The sequence below is a fragment of the Hemitrygon akajei genome, chromosome 11 (genome assembly GCF_048418815.1).
Source record: "Hemitrygon akajei chromosome 11, sHemAka1.3, whole genome shotgun sequence".
Lineage (NCBI taxonomy): Eukaryota > Metazoa > Chordata > Chondrichthyes > Myliobatiformes > Dasyatidae > Hemitrygon > Hemitrygon akajei.
The window spans coordinates 23,605,724-23,627,712 of NC_133134.1; the positions used below are offsets into that span (position 1 = coordinate 23,605,724).

Below are 21,989 nucleotides of genomic sequence, written 5' to 3' on the forward strand. Positions count from 1 at the left end.
GCAGCTCTTGGTCAGGGGAAAGGTGCTACGAACTGTCCGTCTACTGATCCTAGCCACCCAGATACTGTAGACAATGAAGCCTGGCAAAGTCTTTCCCAACTCTCAACACTCTCCTGTCACAGTCACTATGGCATGATAGTGTATAAAACTCTACAGTACAGGTGACCCAGGTTCAATTCCTGCTGTTGCCTATAAGAAGTTCCCATGTTCTCACTGTGACTGCGTGGATTTCCCCTCACAGTCCGAAGCTGCATCATTTTGTAGGTTAATAAGACATCATAAATTGTCCCATGACTGAACTAGGATTAAATTGGGGGACTTAATCCTCCACACCGCTCAGCAATCCGCAGGACTGGAAGTTGGAAGGGCCTACTCTGCAATAAATAAATACATTGCTCTCACTTCCTGGAAAGCACAGTGTGACAGTGTTATAAATGTGTATTTCCCCTGATTAGCTTTGATGTTTGATTTTCTTGAATCTCCTGGCGCTAAAAGAATTATTCCCAGTTAGATCACCGTGTGATTTTAGAATGAGGTCAGTGGTTCAGATTTATTCTTTTATATCATCTACAGTAGATTGAAACATATAATGAAGTGTGTCATTTCCATTAACAACCAGCACAGTATTCAGCAGACCAATACAGAATACAACAAAACAGAAGACAGCAATAACAAAACAATGGTAAAACAAGGCCCTTTCTGTCCTCCCACACACCCCCACAGACGGTCCTCCAACCCCAGAACAGGCTGCTGGTCCTCAGGCAAATTCATGGAGAAGGGGTTCTTATTCCCCAGTAGATTCAAAACTTGTAGATCCAGGGCATCGCCAATCAGATTTCAACTTCCGGACTTCCAATCAACCTTCAGGCTTCAATCTTTCATATTGCTCTCAGGATTTGCCAATGACAGGATTCTGAACTCCGGGCCTGGTCACCAAGTCATGTATCTAGTGGGGCAGCAGCTCTTGTGTCTCCTGCAAGCACACACATGCAATCCCAGGACCCATCCCCTCTGGGAACTAGATGACCTGTTGGGCTACCAGCCCTCAGCCTCGCCAGGCCTCATCCACAGTACTTGCTTATCCAACATCTATGTGTGTCCTTCATCACATCCAACAACGGAACCTCTTCAACATGTATGCACATACATTTGAGCATTGAGTTGCTGCCACACAATTGGCTGATTAGATGTTTGCATTAATGAGCAGATGTACAGGTGTACCTAGTAAATTGAGTGCAATTGTAAGAGGCTGCAACAGATCTGACTGCCACTTGTGGGACCACCTCAGATTTCTATCTGTTGCGGTGTATTTTTGTCAGTAATGTGGTTATCATGTTGTTCATTTTCTCAGGAGCTTTGTTGTGTGTTCTTGGCTTTGTCTCAGCCATCATCGTTGGCATCCTGGATAGAAGTGGGACAAAACAGCTGGGACTTGACGTTGTCCACCAGCAGGAATCCAAAAAAGTGGTGGGTAGATTCAGTGGCTCAGGATTTAACGTTGGAAAAAAATATTGCTTTTGGATAGGGAACAAATATCTTTAGTAATCAACTATTTTGGTGAGTAATCATTGGTCCCTAAAGTAGACATCTGGAAGATGTGTACCAGAAGATCTGGGGAGCATTATCTCTAGCACCCGGACAATCAGTATCAGTGCCCCCCAGGGATGTGTGCTCTCCCCACTGCTCTTCTCCCTTTACACTAATGACTGCACCTCACAGGATCCATCTGTTAAACTCCTGAAGTTTGCAGACAACACAGCTGTCATTGGCCTTATCCGAGACGGTGATGAGTCTGCATACAGTCGGGAGGTGGAACGGCTGGCCTTCTGGTGTGGTCAGAACAATCTGCAGCTAAATACGCTCAAGACTGTGCAGATGACAGTGGACTTCAGGAGGAGCCCCCCAATACTCCCCCCACTCACTATACTCAACAGTATTGTGTCTGCTGTGGAGACCTTCAGATTTCTGGGTGTCACAATCTCCCAGGACCTGAAGTGGACACCCAACATGGACACTCTTATCAAAAAGGCTCAGCAGAGGTTGTATTTCCTACATCAACTCAGCAAGTACAACCTGCCTCAGGAGCTGCTGATTCAAATCTATTCAGGAATAATGCAGTCTGTTCTCTGTTCATCCATCATTGTCTGGTTTGGATCAGCTACCAAACAAGACAAGAATAGACTCCAAAGAACTGTCAGGGCTGTGGAAAGGATTATTGGTGTGAAGCTGCCCTCGATCCAGGACTTATATGCATCTAGAGTCAGGAAGCGAGCAAGCATCATTATTATAGACCCATCACACCCTGGACATCACCTGTTCCAACTCCTTCCTTCTGGTAGGCTGTTTAGATCACTGTATGCCAGGACAAATAGGTACGAGAACAGGTTCTTTCCGTATGCCATCAGTCTTATGAACACTTGAATTTTAGTCTATTATAAATCAAGTCCACCTGTACATTCATTGAGGTGGACCTCATTGTATATAGTTTATGATTATTTGCACTATTGTTTTTGTTTGCTTTTAATTCTGTACAGAGAGAGCTCAGGGAAACCAGCATCAAATTCCCTGTATGTGTCCTCATACTTAGTGATAATAAAGGATTCTGATTCTGATTATTTAGACTGCGAGGGACCTAACTACAGCTTCCCCACAGGGTCTTCTCTAACCTTCTTGTTCTTTCTCCCCAGAGACTAAAGGATATTTGTCATTTGTCTCTCCGCTACTGGCTGCTGGTTCTTACCATCATGTTCTTCTACAATGGATTCTTTCCATTTATTGCTGATGCTACGTAAGTAGAGTTCAATGTATTAAACATCTAAAGTGTTTATACCATCTTCCGAATGCTCTGATCTTGCTATTGAATTGAAAAAAAAATCATTGCAAGTTTCTCTTTATTTCTCACACCTACTGTACCTCTCTTTATTTTTCAAAACTGAGATGCTCTACAATAGGACAGCAGTGATTTTTCATTCATAGTTGACACTTTGTCTTTTATATGGTAGTCCTCATCACATACTGCTGCAATTTTGAATCTCTGATTAATTCTTTGCAACAGTCTCCAGGATTATTCATGTGATGAGAAAACTAGATACAGGTGACTATTTCAATTATATCTGTTATATCTTGGCATTTATTTTTCAGCAAGTTCATTCAGGATAAGTATTCGAGGTACAGTAATCAGGAAGCCTCCTACATCGCTGGTGCTGTGTTCGATACCTCGATGCTTCTACTACCCATAGCTGGAATCCTCATTGTGAGTATCATCTGCTTTGTTCTAACTCGGGAGTTCCCAACCATTTTTATGCCATAGACCAATACCATTAACAAAGGGTCCATGGACCCCAGGTTGGGAACCCCTATTCTAAATGCAAGGTAGATTGTGATCACCAGGAATGTCAGACATCCTTTTCATGGATATTAGCTGTATTGAACTCAGGCTGAATTTTATAGTGTGGGTTTCAGTAAAATTTGAAGTAAACAGATAGCAGAAAAATCCAATTTACATCCCCTGTCCCTCTAACAATATTTCCTGTTCCTATACCAGAAAATAATTTTGTGTTTATTTGCTGAGTAATACAAATTTGGTTTACATATTTAATCATCTTATCATTGCTTATCACATTTAATCAACTATTATCATTGTTTACTTATAGAGAACAGACTTTCTTCACTTTCTTGTTATAATATCATACCATGTTTAAAATAAAATGGGCATTATCTCAGTTCAGGCCCATGAAACTACTGGCTTCACACTCAGCTGTACTGTTAATTTTATCCTTTGTTCTTTTGATTATTGTCTTCCATTTTCCACCAGTGCAACTAATAGCAGCTTGTCAGCTTTCTACCTAACGTCCTTGCCCTATCTTTGATGTTCTCTCTGGTATGACCCCAACATTTCCGTATTGAAACAAGTCCAAAGTAGCAGACTTGGAAAACTGTATCCTACAGCCATGACATATTACAGATCTGGCCACGTGACAGCCATAGACTCTGTAAGACATGTGTTTCCAACATAAGAAAGAAGAAACATCAACAAATATATTAAATATGTACTATGGTAAACATTAAAAACTAAGATAGGATACAAAACATGTTCAGGGAGAATAGCTTACCAGTCTATAACTAAATAGAAGGAAGGATTTTAAGTAATTATTTGTGTGGTTTGCTGTACTGCCTGAACTAGGCTTCACACGCTCCCACTCACCAATAATGAGCACTTGCCCCAACTGTTCTAATGTTATATATTCATGTACAAATTAATCAATTAAATGTTTTAAAAATCTTTTTCAGGATTACATAGGATTAAGAGGAATATTTGTCTCGATGTGTGCTGTGTTGACAGTCCCTGTTTTCGCTCTTTTGGCATTCACCTTCGTACCACCATTTGTTTCAATGATATGGCTGGGTGTCACCTATTCATTTGCTGTTGTAAGATGCTATTTTTATTTTCTCTCCACTGACAAGTAGCTCTCATTAAATTCTTTCACCATCTATACACCCACTCCAGACATTCTTTTCTCTCCTCTCCCATCGGACAGAAGATCCAAAAGCCTGAAAGCATGTACCACTGGGCTCGAGGACAGCTTTTGCCCGACTGTTATCAGACTGTTGTTTGACAAGGTAGATCTTGAACTCACAATCTACCTCATTATAATTGTGCATTTTATTATTTACCCACACTGCAGTTTCTCGGTAGCTTTTACACTTTATTCTGCATTGTTAATATTTTACCTTATTCTAGCTGAATACACTGTGTAATGATTTGATCTGTGTAAACAGTATGCAGAACACCTGATCAGGTACATGTGACAATAACATACTAATCCAGTACCAATACCAATACACCAAAGCATTCACCATTACAAATGGGTTCAGGGTTATTTAAAATATACTTTAAATATATTGTAGTCGTTTATGCAGTGAACTCATAGTCAACCCAGCAAGGGCATATTGTGATAATATCTTTGCAGTCATTTTCTGATTTTAGGTACTTAATTGCTGTTTTTATCAGTTAGTTCTGATTATTTCACAGGCAAGTCTGTGGCCCTCTATCATTTTAGTGGTTCCTTCGGCAAACCTTGGAACAGCTTTAGGAATCGCTACATCAGTGCAAATGATTGGTGTTGGTGTTTGCAACTTGATTGTTGGACGGATACTTGGAACCAAATTCAGGTAAGCGTTTTCATCCTATAAAGTTTAGTAATCTGAAATGCATGTACTTAATTCCTTTTTATTTTGCATTATTTGATGTATTATTTTCTGTTGTTTTATTTCTGCCATCCTACTAGATCCACTAACCATGCTGTTCAGAACTGAGAGATACAGGTTCCACACTGCATAATGATAGTGAAAATGTTGCATATTCAATGTAGACCCAGATTGCTTGATACATTTAGATGTAGTTATCTGATAGGAAGACTAAATTGAAAATGATAGATGTGACAGAATGTGAACTATAACTTTTTGAGTCAGAAAACCTTCAGGTCCCTGAAAACATTAACTGGATCTCTGTGGTGGACCTCTTCACCATGTGTCCTGTTCACTTTCCCATATCCGGAACATGAATTATTCTTCATACTAGTGCTTTGATAGAGAATAGCATTTGAGTTATTCGACTATGATGTCAATCTGAGTCCATGGCCTCCTCTACTGCTGTGAAGAGGCCACACTCAAGTTGGAAGAGCAAAACCTTATATTCCATCTGGGTAGCCTCCAATCTGATAGCATGAACATCGATTTCTTAAACTTCCAATAATTGCTCCCCCTTTTCTTTACCATTCCCCATTCCCATTTCCCTCTTTCATCTCATCTCCCTACCTGCCCATCACCTCCCTCTGTTGCTCCTCCCCTTCCCTTTCTTCCATGACCTTCTGTCCTTTCCCATCAATTCCCCTTTTCCAGCCCTTTATATCTTTTACCAATCAACATCCCAGCTCTGTATTTCACCGTTCCCCATCTCCAATTTTCACCGATCACCTATTACCTTGGACTTCTTTTTCCCCTCCCTACACCTTCTTATTCTGACTTCTCATCTTTTTTCCAGTGCTGATGAAGGGTCTCAACCCGAAACATCGACTATTTGCTCTTTTCAATAGTTGCTGCCTGACCTGCTGAGTTCCTCCAGCATTTTGTGTTTTGCTTTGGATTTCCAGCTTCCGCAGATTTTCTCTTGTTTTTGTATCTGAGTCATCTGAACAGTGAATACTGAACATAAGTAATACCCTGTGATTTGTCTTTCTCCATCCTCATGTGTGCCACCTTTTCAAAGGTCTTCTGGAAGTCCAAATATACAACATCCACTGCATCTCCTTTATCAATCCTTCTTGTAATCTCCTCAAAGCAATCCAACAAGTTAATCAGGCAAGATTTTTCCTTACAGAAACCATGCTGACTTTCTCCTGTCTTGTCCTTTGTCACCAAGTACTCCATAACCTCATCCTTAACAATTGACTCCAACATCTTCCCAACCACTGAGGTCAGGCTAACTGGTCTATAATTTCCTTTATGTTGCCTTCCTCCTTTCCTAAACAATGTAGTGACATTTGGAAATTTCCATTTCTCTGGCACCACGCCTGAGTCCAATGTTTTTGATGATTATTTCAATTTGCTAACACTAATTGGAAGACATCTTTCACCATCCAAAACCATTGACAACAATGACAAGAAAATCATTTGTTTCTGGTTCCTTATCAACTGCTCTGGTTGTCTGTGTGCAAGGTTTTTTTTTGTGGTATTTCTTTGCAAAATGTTTCTTCTCTCTGCACTTCATACATGATTTACTGAGGTGAACATGATTCTTGTCATGGTCCCTTCGGAAAATCGCCTACCTGGCTATTTTCCTCAGGAATTGGGCCTCAATCACCTCGTTTAGTTCCAATCATTCCCAGGTTCCACTAACTACAAACACCTGCTTTCCATCAGCAATTGCAGTATAAAAACCCTGTGATCACAACAAGGAGCTGCCAGTTTGTTGGTTGACTCTGGTGTGAGTAACCTCGTTTCAAGGTTCTTAGGACTACCAGTTCTAGGTCAAGCATTGCTCCTGGATACCGACTTCCTGCTCGCTACATTAATAACGCCTCCCGACTCTGTCTCCACGCCTGTGTTCTGCACTTGTGTTCGTCCACTGCCACGCTCCTGTAACAGAACGAACTGGCTATAATGAACCCAACAGACACGAATCCCCGGCAACAAGTCTTCGCCAGCCAGGGTTCCCTACTGGGCTTGCATGATCAGCTGCTCTGGGTTGTCATGGAGAACCTCCGTTCCCCGTCACTGAACGTAAGAAAGGTCAGTGAACAGGTCGACTGAATATCTGCCCCGTCTTACCCCGTTGACTCCAGGAACTCTATCAGACCAGCCCGGACTGCCTGTAGTGGCGACGCCTGATACATCAACAACACGTCTGCCAAGTGAACCACACATAACTGAACCAGAACCCTACGCCAGAGATCTGGGCAAGTGCTGGGCTTTTCTACTACAATGCTCCTTGGTGTTCAAGCAGCAGCCATCCACATACGCCATGGATAGGTCAAAAATAACTTACATTATGGGGTTGTTGCGAGGAAATGCCTTAGCATGGACCACCGTGATTTGGGATAAGCAGCCAGAGACCTGCTTTTCCTTCCCCACATTCATCTCAGGAATAAGGAAGATTTCTGACCGTCCCATCCGCGGTAAAGATGCTGCTAAGCGTCTACTACTCACCATCCATCAAGGCTCATGCAGTGTTGCCGAATACAGGTAGTCCCCGGGTTACAAACGTCTGACTTACAAACAACTTGTACTTACGAACTGAGGAAGGAGAACGCCGTCCACTATTTTAAGTTGAATCCCAACGCCGTCTGCCATTTTAAGTTGTTGCCGTTGACACTGTGTTGAGTGTTTAACTTTGTATTTGGCTTTAAATTTTCTTAGTAAGATTCACCCTGACCCTGCCCCCCCCCATTCTGGTTGGCTGGTGGTGCAGTGAGATCAGCGCCGGGCTGGAGAACAGAGGTTTCCGAGTTTGATCCAGTGACAGACCACTCCCGTGCCTGGTTGAGGTGGATCCAGTGACTCCCGTACCATCTGTGCCAGGTTGAAATCGAGCTTGCAACTCGACCTCGTGAAAATAAAACATTGCCACCTCCAGTTTAAATTCCCACACGGAATATTGTGGATGATCAAATACCCAAACCCAGCACAGTCCCCACTTGTCCCATTTAGCCTGTCTCAGTGCGGTGGTCGTTAGGACCCAGCGGACCTCAGGAGCCGGCGGAGCTCAGGAGCCAGTGGAGGTCGGGACCCGACGCCCGCATGTTTCTGTTCCGTTGACGGTGTGCAGTGGTCCTTAAGACCCAGCGGACCTCGGGAGCCAGTGGAGGTCGGGACCCGACGCCTGCAGTGTTTCTGTTCTGTTGACGGGAAGCGTTCACGATTGAAAATAAAGTGGAAATAATAAAGCATTTGGAAAGAGGTGAAACGTCATCGGTCATTAGAAAAGCATTAGGCTACAGTTGGTCAACGATCGGAACAATTTTAAAGGATAATGGATAAAGTGAGAATAATAGAGCATGTGAAAAGCCCGATGAAAGCTACAATTATTACTAAGCAACGCAGTGGTTTAATTATTGGAATACATATGTTTCTTAAGTGTTTTATATGCATAGGAAGGTAAAATATATACTATATTCTAAGACAAACGTTTGACTAACTGACGCTAAATAATACCGGATGTATTTGTTCCGACTTACCTACAAATCCGACTTAAATACGGACTCAGGAATGGAACTCATACGTAACCCGGGGACTGCCTGTACTCCGTGGAGTTCCGGACGCTAGCGGCCGACTCGGGCTGGAATGATGAGGCACTCCAGGAGGTATTCCGGCAAGACCTCTGACAAGGTAAAGGACGAGTTGGCGGCTAAGGATGACAGTAACAGCCTGGATTCAGTGATCTCGCTAGCTACCAGGCTGGACAACCAACTTCGAGAACGTCTGAGAGAGAAGACCGGTTACCCCATTCCTCGGGTCATCCCACGGTTCACCTTATTCCACCAGCCCTAACCTCTCTCCCCTTCCATTCCTTGCAGAGCTCCCGCTCCTACTGTTCTGGTGAGTCCGACGACAAACCCTTCAACCCCCCCAGACTCGGATGCAGATCCCAGCTACCATGAATTCCCAGTGACAGTCCCTGTCCCTATCCGCTTTGGTGGATTCCGGTGCCGAGGGCAATTACTGGACGAGGACATCGCCTCCCAGGCTGGAATACCTTGCGAGCCGCTAACCACACCCCTGGAGGCCCGGGCCCTGGACGGAAGACTGCTGGCTCGGGTGACCCACTGTATGCCTCCCCTGACCTTGATCCTATCCGGCAACCATTGGGAGGAGGTAGGGTTCAGTCTCATTCGTTCACCTCAAGCTCTGGTAGTTCTAGGGTACCCATGGCTGACCCAACACAATCCCCACATTGACTGGTCTACAGGGAGGATAGCCAAATGGAGCCAGTCTTGCCACGCCAGCTGTCTGCGATCTCCCAGGGAAGTTACCGCCACCCTGCCTGTCCCGGAACCCCTCGATTTGTCCTGACTCCCCACCGAATACCATGACGTGGGACCAGTATTCAGTAAACAATAGGCTTTTTCCCTGTCTCTGCACCGCCCATATGATTGTGCCATCAACTTTCTCCCCGGAGCCTCGCTACCCACCAGTCGCCTTTTTATCCTATCCCGACCTGAGAGACAGGCCATGGAGAAGTACATCAGCGAATCCCTCGTGGCGGCCATTATCAGACCTTCATCTTCCCCGGTAGGCGCTGGGTTCTTTGTAGAAAAGGAGGACGTGTTGTTTTGTCCTTGTATTGATTACAGAGGCCTAAATAGTGTAGCAGTTAAGAATAAGTACCCCCTACCCCTCATTAGTTTGGCTTTTGACCAACTGCTTGGAGGCATCATTTTCTCAAAGCTGGGCCTTTGGAATGCATACCATCTAGTCAGGGTGAGGGAGGGGGATGAGTGGAAGACAGCCTTTAATACACTGGGGTACTTTGAATATTTGGTCATGCCTTTTGGCCTCACCAATGCTCCCACCATTTTTCAAGCCCTCATTAATGACGTATTGAGGGCATTTATTAATCAGTTCATGTTCGTTTACCTCACTGATATCCTGATATTTTCTAGCACCCCCCCCCCCCCAAGAACTCGTTCACCATGTCCGTCAAGTCCTCCAGAGACTATGGGAAAACCAATTGTTTGTGAAGGCGGAGAAATGTGAGTTCCATGTTTCTTTGGTCAGCTTCCTAGGTTATATAATCGAGAGTAGGCTGGTGAGAGCAGACCCGGAGAAGATCTGGGCAGTGGAAGAATGGCCTTGGCCCACAACCCGCAAACAACTTCAACGATTCCTGGAGTTTGAAAATTTCTACTGCCAATTTATCAGAGACTACAGTCGAGTGGCAGCCCCTCTTACCTGGCTTACCTCACCTAATACCCCATTCTGTTGGGACTCTGAAGCTGACTCGGCGTTCATTGACCTGAAGAGGCGGTTCACTACTGCTCCCATCCTGGTCCATCCGGACTCAGCCCGTCAATTCATTGTCAAGGTGGACGCCTCTGACTCCAGGATTGGAGCAGTCCTGTCCCAACGATCAAGTTCGGTTGAAAAGCTTCACCCATGCGCCTTCTATTCTCGCCGACTGTCCCCCACCGAGCGGAGTTACAACGTGGGGAATCGGGAACTCCTGGCGGTCAAACTAGCACTGGAAGAATGGAGGCACTGGCTCGAGGGGGAGAACAACCATTGTGGTATGGACTGATCATAAAAACCTGGGGTATATTCAGACCGCCAAATGTTTGAACTCCCGCCAGGCCCATTGGGTGTTATTTTTCGGACGGTTCAAGTTTTCCCTTACATACCGTCCAGGGACTCGATCTCCCAAGTGAGGGTGACAACCACGCAGGATGGTGGGAGGATAGTTCCTGGGCTGGAAGTGTCCTCCTTGGAGTCGAATTGGCAGTCGTTTTTGGACCCTCAAGTCAAGTCACCTTTATTGTCATTTCGACCATAACTGCTGGTACAGTACATAGTAAAAATGAGACAATGTTTTTCAGGACCATGGTGTTACATGACAGTACAAAAACTAGACTGAACTACGTAAAAAAAACAACACAGAGAAAGCTACACTAGACTACAGACCTACCCAGGACTACGTAAAGTGCACAAAACAGTGCAGGCCTTACAATAAATAATAAACGGACAATAGGGGAAGATGTCAGGCCAGGTGCAGGGTATTGAGGAGTCTGATAGCTTGGGGGAAGAAACTGTTAGATAGTCTGGTCATGAGAGGCCAAATGCTTCAGTGCCTTTTCCCAGACGGCAGGAGGGAGAAGAGATTGTATGACGGGTGCATGGGGTCCTTCATAATGCTGTTTGCTTTGCGGATGCAGACTGTAGTGTAAATGTCCATGGTGGTGGGAAGAGAGACCCCGATGATCTTCTCAGCTGACCTCACTATCCACTACAGGGTCTTGCGATCCGAGATGGTGCAATTTCCAAACCAGGCAGTGATGCAGCTGCTCAGGATGCTCTCAATACAAACCCTGTAGAATGTGATGAGGATGGTGGGGTGGGAGATGGACTTTCCTCAGCCTTCGCAGAAAGTAGAGACACTGCTGGGCTTTCTTTGCTGTGGAGCTGGTGTTGAGGGACCAGGTGAGATTCTCCGCCAGGTGAACACCAAGAAATCTGGTGCTCTTAACAATCTCTACCGAGGAGCTGTTGATGTTCAGTGGAGAGTGGTCGCTCCGTGCCCTCCTTAAGTCAACAACCATCTCTTTTGTTCACATTCAGAGACAGGTTGTTGGCTCTGCACCAGTCCGTTAGCCGCTGCACCTCCTCGCTGTAAGCTGACTCATCGTTCTTGCTGATGAGACCCACCACGGTCATGTCATCGACAAACTTGATGATGTGGTTCGAGCTGTGTGTTGCAGCACAGTCGTGGGTCAACAAAGTGAACAGCAGTGGACTGAGCACACAGCCCTGTGCTCAGTGTGATGGTGTTGGAGATGCTGCTCCCGATCCGGACTGACTGAGGTCTCCCAGTCAGAAAGTCTAAGATCCAGTTGCAGAGGGAGGTGTTCAGGTCCAGTAGGCTCAGTTTTCCAATCAGTTTCTGAGGGATGACTGTGTTGAATGCTGAACAGAAGTCTATGAACAGCATCCAAACATATGTATCTTTTTTGTCCAAGTGGGTTAGGGCCAAGTGGAGGGTGATGGCAATGGCGTCATCTGTTGAACGGTTGGGACGGTATGCAAACTGCAGCGGGTCCAGTGAGGGGGGCAGCAGGGTCTTGATATGCCTCATGATGAGCCTCTCAAAGCACTTCATGATGATGGATGTGAGTGCAACGGGATGGTAGTCATTTAGGCAGGATACTGAAGGCAGGTACCCATTCCTATGTCTCAGCATGTTCCATTTGTGCCTGGGGAAAAGCTTCTCATCGGCCATCTGCAGGTTTTCTTCGTCCTCTGTTTCTGGTCGTCCCTGGTCACACATCGCCCTAGACTTTGTCACTGGTCTACTCCCCTCACATGGGAACACCACCATATTCAACGTGGTAGATTGGTTCTCCAAGGCGGTGCACTTTGTAACCCTCCCTAAACTCCCTTCCTCTCAAGAAACCGCAGATCTTCTCGTCCACCATGTCTTCCGCCTCCACGGAATCCCCGCAGACATTGTCTCCGATCGAGGTCCTCATTTCGTCTCGGTTCATCTCACAGGTACAGAAGGCCTTTTGTCAAGCCTTAGGTGCATCGGTCAGCCTGCCATCTGGCTTCCACCCCCAGATGAACGAGCAGACAGAACGGGTCAACCAAGACCTGGAGATGACGTTATGTTGTGTAACAGCAAACAACCCATCGACCTGGAGCGACCAGCTCCTGTGGGTTGAGTACGCCCACAACTCTCTAGTGAGCACAGCCATTGGAGGGTCTCATTTCGAGTGTTCCCTGGGATACCAACCCCCCCCCCCCCCCATTCCCCGCGCTGATAGAGGAGATTGCAGTACCATCGGTTCAGGACCATATCGATTGGTGCCCTAAAGTGTGGGAGGAGACACACACGGCCCTATTCGGATCAGCGAAACGCAACAAAAAGACAGCCAACCGACATCGGACTCCGGTGCCTGAGTACCAACTGGGGCAGATGGTGTAGCTTTCATCCAGGGACATCCTGCTGAAGTATGAGCAATGAAAAGTTGCCCCTCGCTTCCTGGGACCATTCAAGGTCGAGAGTGTTATCAATCCCGCAGCAGTCCGTCTAAAATTGCTAGAATCCATGCGCATCCACCCAACTTTACATGTTTCCCAGTTAAAGCCAGTATCTGTCAGCCCCTTGTGTCCCCCAGCTGAGACTCCCCCACGTGCCCATATGATCGACAACCAACCAGTATACAATGTCCAAAGACTGCTGGATGTATGCCGTAGGGGCTGGGGTTTCCAATACCTGGCAAACTGGGAAGGGTACGGTCCAGAAGAGCATTACTGGGTCCCCCGCTCCTTCATCCTAGACCCTTCCCTCATCCAGGATTTTCATCAGGACCATCCAGACAGGCCTGGAGGATCGCCTGGAGGCTCCCGTTGAGGGAGGGGTACTGCCATGGTCCCTTCTGGCAATTCCCCACCTGGCTATTTTCCTCAGGAATTGGGCCTCAATCACCTCGATTAGTTCCAATCATTCCCAGGTTCCACTAACTGCACACAGCTGCTTTCCATCAGCAAATGCAGTATGAAGACCCTGTGAGCACAACGAGAAGCTGCCAGTTCATCGGTTGACACTGATGTGAGTAACCTCATTTCAAGGTTCTTAGGACTAACAGTTCTAGGTCAAGCATCGCTCCTGGATACCGACTTCCCACTCGCTACGTTAATAACGCCTCCTGTCTCTGTCTCCACACCCATGTTCTGCACTTGGGTTTGTCCACAGCCAGCTCCTGTAACAATTCTCTCCAGCGCAACTTGTGATTCCTTTCTTTTCAAATCTTTTTATTAATTTTCAAACATAGGCATAATAACAATAGTAATAGAGAGATTGGGAATACATAGTTAATAAACAGTACATACAAGTATAAGCTATAGATAACACAAATGTATTAAGCCTCCCAAACTCTTGATGTAGTTAACATAATGGAAAAAAAATGCCAAAAAGAAAAACCCCAAATTAGAAATAAAAAAAATTAAACTAAGCAAACCTAAACTAAACAAAGCTGGTATTATATTACAACAGATATAATCAATAATGTCAATAACTCCGCTCCTCTATCCAAATAGTTAAGGATAATGAAAAGAATTTGGAAAAGGTCAAGTTACATCATATGAAAGTGTTGAATAAATGGTCCTATGCATCTATGAATAAATTTCTTCTAATTTAACCAAAGGGTCAAAAATGACACTTACGTTTTTTTTTTCTAAATTTAAACAAGATATAGTTTGGGAAAACCATTGGAATGTAGTAGGAGGATTAATCTCTTTCCAATTCAATAAAATGGATCTTCTGGCCATTAATGTAACCAATGCAATCATCCGACGAACTGAAGAGGATAAGTAACTATTTTCCATCATTGGTAAGCCAAAAATTGCAGTAATAGGATGAGGATGTAAATCAATATTCAAAACAGATGAAATAATATCAAAAATAACTTTCCAATTTTTTTTCAAATAAGGGCAAGACCAGAACATATAAGACAAAGAGGCTACTTCCGAATGACATCTATCACAGATAGGATTTATGTGGGAGTAAAAACGAGTCAGCTTGTCTTTAGACATGTGGGCCCTATGCACCACCTTGCATTGTATCAGTGCATGTTTAGCTCATATAGAGGAGGAGTTAACTAATTGAAAAATGTTCTCCCATTTCTCTGTAGGTAAGGAAAGTTGAAGTTCTTTTTCCCATTCATTCTTAATTTTATCTGATATACCTGGCTGTATTTTCATAATCATATCATAAATAGTTGCTATTAACCCTTCTGATAAGGGTTTAAACCTAAAAAAATTTCCGTGATATCAGTTGGGTATGAATTTGGAAAAGTCTGTAACATATTATTCAGAAAATTTCTAATTTGTAGGTATCTAAAAAAATGGGACCTAGGTAAATTATATTTATTAGACAACTGTTCAAAAGACATGAAACAGTTATCCAAGAACAAGTCACGAAAACATATTATACCCTTCATTTTTTATATCAGAAAGGCTTGATCCATAACAGAGGGTTGGAAAAAGAAATTAGATATAATAGGGCTTGAAAGAATAAACTTATTCAAGCCAAAAAATTTATGAAATTGAAACCATATTTGTAATGTATATATAATTATTGGATTAACCATTTGTTTACTCAATTTAGAAAGGGCAAAGGGAAGCGAGGTCCCTGAGATAGAAACTGGTGAGGACACTTGTACAGATTTGCATCCAAGTCCTGTGTCCAGAATATTAAGTATCTAATATTAATTGCCCAGTAATAAAATCTTAAATTCGGCAATGCCAAACCACTGTCTTTTTTAGACTTCTGTAAATATTTTTTACTTAACCTAGGCTTTTTATTCTGCCATATATATGAAGAAATTTTAGAGACAACGATATCAAAAAAGGATTTAGAAATAAAAATAGGTAGTGCTTGAAAAAAATATAAAAATTTAGGTAAAACAATCATCTTAATAGCATTGATTTGACCAATCAGTGATAAAGACAATGGGAACCATTTAGTAAACAATTGTTTAACCTGATCAACTAAAGGTAAAAAATTAATCTTGAATAAATCCTTATGCTTCTTAGTAATTTTAACACCCAAATAAGTAAAATTGTCTGTGATCAATTTAAATGGTAAATGTTTATAAATTGGAATTTGCATGTTTAATGGAAATAGTTCATTCTTATTAAGATTCAGGTTGTAGCCGGAAAAGCTACTAAACTGAGCAAGGAGAGATAAAACTGCAGGAATGGATTTATCAGGATTGGAAATATATATCGTAACAAGTCATCTGCATATAGTGATAGCTTGTATGTCCCATTCCACGGGTAATACCAAAAATGTTGGGTGAATCATGAATTGCAATAGCTAAAGGTTCCAAAGCAATATCAAATAATAAAGGACTAAGAGGACAGCCTTGCCTAGTACCACGAAACAACTGAAAAAAGGGAGATCTTTGATTATTGGTAAATACCGAAGCCAAAGGGGTATGGTATATCAATTTAATCCAAGATGTAAATTTTGGACTAAAATTAAAATTCTCAAGTGTACTAAGTAAATATGGCCATTCAACTCTATCAAACGCTTTCTTGGCGTCCAGTGAGGTGACACACTCTGGAGTTCTAGGTGAAGGAGTGTAAACTATATTAATTAATTTCCTAATATTTAAAGATGAATAATGATTTTTAATAAATCCAGTCTGGTCAACAGAGATAATTTGAGGTATATGTTCTCCAATCTAGTTGCCAAAATTTTAGAAAAAATCTTAAGAGTCCACATTCAGCAAGGATATGGGCCCATATGATGCACATTCAATAGGGTCTTTATCTTTTTTAAGAATTAGGGAAATACAGGCTTCATAAAAAGATTGCGGTAGTTTACCTATGGTTAATGCCTCCTTAAAAATTTTACATAACCAAGGATAGAGCATAGTAGAAAAGGATTAAAAAAATTCTACTGTGCAATCATCCGGACCAGGTGCTTTACCTGAATTCATCAAAAAAATAGCCTCTTTTATTTCTTCTTCCATAACAGATGTATCCAATGTTCAACTTTCATTGGATGATAATTTCAGAATATTCAGTTTCCTTAAAAATCTGTGCATTATAGTAGGATCATCAGAGGATTCTGATATAAAGAATTGTAAAATTCTTGAAAAGGTTTATTTATCTCATCATGATCAACTGTCAGGGTTCCATCTCATTTACGAATCTTGATAATCTGGCGTTTGGCGGAAGCAATTTTCAGTTGACTAGCCAGTAATTTACCAAATCTATCACCATAAAAATAAAACTGGGTCCCAGTTTTACTTAATTGATTTTCAATCGAAGAAGTTAATAATAGACTATGCTCCATTTGAAGTTCGACTCTCTTTTTATAAAGCTCCTTACTAGGAGCCATAGAATATTTCTTATCAATTTCTTTAATTTTGTCAAGCAGCTTAAGTATTTCACTATTGATTTGTTTTTTCACTTCAGCAGAATATGAAATAATTTGTCCAGGAATATATGCTTTAAAAGTGTCCTATAATATCCCTTTGGAAATTTCTTCTGTAACATTTGTTGAAAAGAAAAAATCAATCTGTTGTCTAATAAAATTGACAAAGTCTGAGTCCTGAAGTAGAGTAGAATTGAACCGCCATTGTCTAGCACTAGAAAATGTATCTATTATCTTCATAGATAGTTTCAAAGGTGCATGGTCGGAGATGGCCATGGAATCATAGTTACAGTCATTAACGGATGGAATTAAACAATAATTAATAAAGAAATAGTCAATTCTAGAATAATTATGATATACATGAGAAAAGAATGAAAATTCTTAGGATGTAGAAATCTCCAAATTTCTAAAACACCAGAATCAACCATAAAGTAGTTGATAAAAGAAGCTGATTTGTTCGGAAGTGTCAGGTTAGACATAGATCTATCCATTGAGGGATTTAAACAACAGTTAAAATTCCCACCCATTCTCAACATATAATCATTTAAATTAGGAAGGGATGTAAATAATTGCTTAAAAAATTCAGGACAATCAACATGTTGATTGTACATTAACCATGTTTTGTTAAAAAGTAAGCCAGTAATTATCAAAAATCTACCATTCGGATCTGAAATTGTTTCATAATGAACAAATGAGGTTGAAGAATCTATAAAAGTAGAAACTCCATGCACTTTAGCTTGAGAATTCGAATGGCACTGTGATCCTTCCAAAACCTAAAGAAACGCTGATTATACTCTTTTCTCACATGAGTTTCTTGTACAAAAATAATATTAACGTTCATTCTATGAAATACTTTAAATATTTTTTCCATTTAATTGTATGGTTTAAACCATTTATATTCCAAGAAACAAAGTTAATAATCTTATCCATGTTACTAATATCTACCATATATTACGTAAAAGGTTGACCAGAATACAAACTCATAAACCCAGAAGAAGAAAAAAGGTTCAAAGAGCAACCAGAAGTTATGACACTTCGGATATTTTTGTAGTTTCCAGTCAGCCCAGTTAGAAAAATCTAAGCAAAAAGTAAAAAAAGAAATACCCCCTCCCGCCACCCGCAAAAGCCCGAAAATAAGCCAATGAATGGCCAGCAAGCAAACTAACACTAAATTTAACCCCATCTCTCAAGAAGGCAGCCCAAAAAGATATATGACTAAAAGAAAACCACCCATATTCAAAAAAAATTACTGTAAAAAAAGGCTACAACGGTTAATAATAATAAAAAAAGACTAAAAATTTAAAACATAAAACAGAGTACCGCTGTACTAATATTTCCAGAAGAAAAGCGCCAAATCATGTTGTCAGTTGTTTTCAAATACAGCCGAATGAAAATGACATATCAAAAGAATAAGGTCTTATGGGAAGAAGAAAGCGGAACAACATCTTGAAAAGAAAGAAAACCTAAAAAAAACTGAATATTTCCCCATAAAAATTATACAGAAACAAATACAGTCAAATATCAAATCCTTTAGTCAAAATCAAACGATTAGTAATAAAAAGAGCAAAATCACAGAAAAAGAAAAAGAGCGTTTACCTAGACATACAAGAAATACCTACACTACCAATCAAAAACAAAGACCCTCAAATTATGAAACTCCAGGTCTAAAAGCTAATTATTAGCTTAAAAACAGACAAATAAGAACAGATGATGAAAAATACAATACATTGATTAGTCCGGAACAGCACGCTGCTCCTCGAGGAAATTTTGGGCTTTAATTGGAGATTTAAACAATAGGTGAGAATTATCGGGAAGGATGACTCTCAAACACGCTGGAAAGAACAAATCTTGTTTAAAATCTTTTCGATGAAACTCTGACAGCACAGATTTAAAAGACATCCGTTCCCTCAAAATTTCAGGACTGAAATCTTCAACAATGTGAAATTTGAGACTTTGACAGTTGAACATATCCTTCTGCCGGGCAAATCGAATCAGATGATAATCTTCAGGAGGTTCAATTATCTGCCGGTTCTGTCTCTGAGATTGATAATTTTGGATTTGTAACGTTCCAGCACTTGAGAGGTTGAAGATAGCTTTTGTTCCGAAGCTTCAGTTTTATGATCTCTCCAACGAGCAGCTTCATCGAGTTCTGAAATTCTTGTTTGTTGTTGTCCAAATTCACGTCTATACGATTTGATACTGTCTTCAACCGTCTTTAAAATTCCTTCAAGTGAAGAGAATTTTTGGCTGAGTTTTGCATCCAGTTTTTGAACTAGTTTCTCATCTAGAAGCTTCGAAATTGCATCCAGAGTTAGAGGGACTTGCTTAGATGGTGGTTTAGCATCACCATTGTTTTGCCGTTGCCGTTAGAATCTTTCCCCTCTTTAGCTTCTCGTGCTGTAGTATACATTTCCAGCGAACTAAAATCAAGGCTCAAAGAACATATCTGCAATATAAACCCCTTTAGTGTAGGTATCAGTAAGGCATTTAAGGGTGATTACGGGTAAAAGAAGTAAAAGGAATGGAGCAAAGCCAAAGTGTGCCTCACCATGACCGCCTCCTTGAGATCCACAACTTGTGATTCCCGCCACTCTTGTGCCCTCATGATTTCTTTTTGCTTAGCTGAAAGATGTTGTCTCTATTGAACTTTTCATGGGTTTATCTACAGGTATTCTGTTCTGTTTAGTGTTTAATTACATTTAATTTGAATACATACTCTCTCTTACATGAGAAATCTCATCTGTTTTCTCGAAGGGCACATTATGTTTCTGTAACAATCTGCTTTCCTCAAATGTCCTATTCCATACAAGACTGTCTTTCTAATTACTTCTTCTGCTGTAATTGCAGGCAATTAATATAATTTGGAGAGTTTTCACTTCCCAGTTCTATACTAGTAACATGTTTACTTACTTCTGCCTTATCTTGTTAAATGCATGCCTCTTGAAGATGATGTTTTTGTGCAGTTGTATATATCCACTCTTTAACCCAATCTGACCAATGAGAATAAACTTCACAAACTTCTCCCTTTTGCATTAAGTTTGATGGTCTTGTCCTATTTCCTACTCTAACTTCATTGCCACAGCATAGTTTTGGCAAACTAATTTGAATGTCTTCCACATTCCCTCAATCTTTCTTTCATCTATTTCAGGAGCCAGCAATGTTGGTGGAGTATTCCACGAAACAGTTTTTAAACATAAGACCCATCTTCAAGATGTTCACCAAAAGGGCATGTGAAATATTCTAAATAGTCATTTCCATTTCTGCCATCATTTACTGGATTATTTTTAATCACTCTTACCTAAAGATTGCAATAGAAGACATAACAGTACAGCACAGTACAAGCCCTTCACCCCATGATGTTGTCGATATTTAACCTACACTAAGATTAATCTAACCCTTCCCTTCTGCATACCCTCCATTCTTCTATCACCTAAAACAAAGAAACAAAACTTATTCTGAAGCAGAATAAAAGATTAGATTGACTGCTCTACAGATCTGGATTACAGACTGGCCAACCTTTTGACCTCCTCTGCATTAATAGAGGGGCGAGGAAAGCCATCTGATCTCTGAAGCCAACAGTGGCAGTTCATTTTCCTGACCTGTGAATCAGTAGGTGGTATATATTTTCAGGGTCCAATTTCTCCAAGGTTTTGCAGTCCAAAAGGACTGCCAGTTGGATAGAGATCTCTGACTGAGTGAGATGCCTGAAGGATCTCTGGAAATGGCCCAGTCTGGGTAGAATGAGAGAATACACAAGTGTGAGGATCTGGAAAGTGAGGGATCGATATGGGGGTTTGAAGATTAAAAAGTCAAAGAGAGAACATAGTACAAAGCTGTGGACTTCTGTTGGGGAGGAGTGAGGGTGGAAAATAAAGAAGTCTGAAAGACTTATTTCTTAACATTTTAAAAATGTTTTCTTATTCCCAAATAGGAAAATCAGTATGGAATTCAGGAAAAATGGTTTTGTTGAGTTCATGACCAGGCTTTTCTGAAATTGAGATAAATGTTTTAACATCTTGTCACCCTGAATGTTGGATTGCTGTTGCTTTCAACACTTGCATTTTCAAAGTATTAGGGGAATGGTTTTTCCTTTACTCCATTTTCCGCAAGTAACACTCGGTGTTTGACCCGCAGTGATCCAAAGATCCCAGTGTGGCGCTGGCAGTGGATGTTGATCTTCATGCTGGCCAACACCATCTGCTGTTTCATCACTTCCATCATTCTCAATATAGTGGACACAAGACAGGTAAGGGTCTCACGTTAAGGCAAAGACTTAAATGGAGAGAAATATTCAGCTTTTGATACTGATTTATATTTATTTATTTATCACATATACCTCAAAACATTCAGTAAAATGCATCCATTGTGTTAACAACCAACACACCCTACAGTGTCTGGGGGCAGCCCACCAGTGTCAGCTCACATTCCGGCTCCAACATAGGATGAGCTCAACTGCATTATTTATTATACGTTATGCCTGATACTCATTAGGGAAGCTGTTACATGGAAATCCACACTACACTAATTTGGTTCATGCCTTGGGAGGGGAATTGTATGATTCCATTCATATTTCAGTCCTCAGAATGGGGCTGCGGCCTGCCTCCTGTTTCCTCAACACTAACAGCCCCTCCACCTGTCTTTGCGTTGTCTGTAAAATTGGCCACAAACCCATCAATTCCTTCAACCAAATCATTGACATCCAATGTGAAAAGAAGCTGTCCCAACAAAGACCTCTGTGGCACACCACAAGTCACTGGCAGCCAACCAAAATAAGCTCCCATTATTCAGGCTCTTTGCCTCCAGCCAGTCAACCATCTTCTATCCTTGCTAGTCT

The 21,989-nt window shown here is 41.6% G+C and overlaps 1 protein-coding gene across 5 annotated transcripts in view; it reads left to right on the plus strand.

Moving 5' to 3' along the window:
• Positions 1-21,989, plus strand: part of LOC140735405 (lysosomal dipeptide transporter MFSD1-like) — a 57,057-nt gene that overhangs the window by 21,734 nt on the left and 13,334 nt on the right. For 4 of the 5 annotated variants that reach the window (XM_073060433.1, XM_073060430.1, XM_073060432.1 and 1 more), the window contains 6 exons: positions 1,352-1,467; positions 2,688-2,788; positions 3,142-3,253; positions 4,291-4,428; positions 5,033-5,172; positions 21,290-21,401. In XM_073060433.1, coding sequence (XP_072916534.1) covers positions 1,352-1,467; positions 2,688-2,788; positions 3,142-3,253; positions 4,291-4,428; positions 5,033-5,172; positions 21,290-21,401 — 719 coding nt within the window. Of the gene's footprint in view, positions 1-1,351; positions 1,468-2,687; positions 2,789-3,141; positions 3,254-4,290; positions 4,429-4,538; positions 4,621-5,032; positions 5,173-21,289; positions 21,402-21,989 lie in introns of those variants that run through there. The other variant, XM_073060434.1, reaches the window with a different exon arrangement.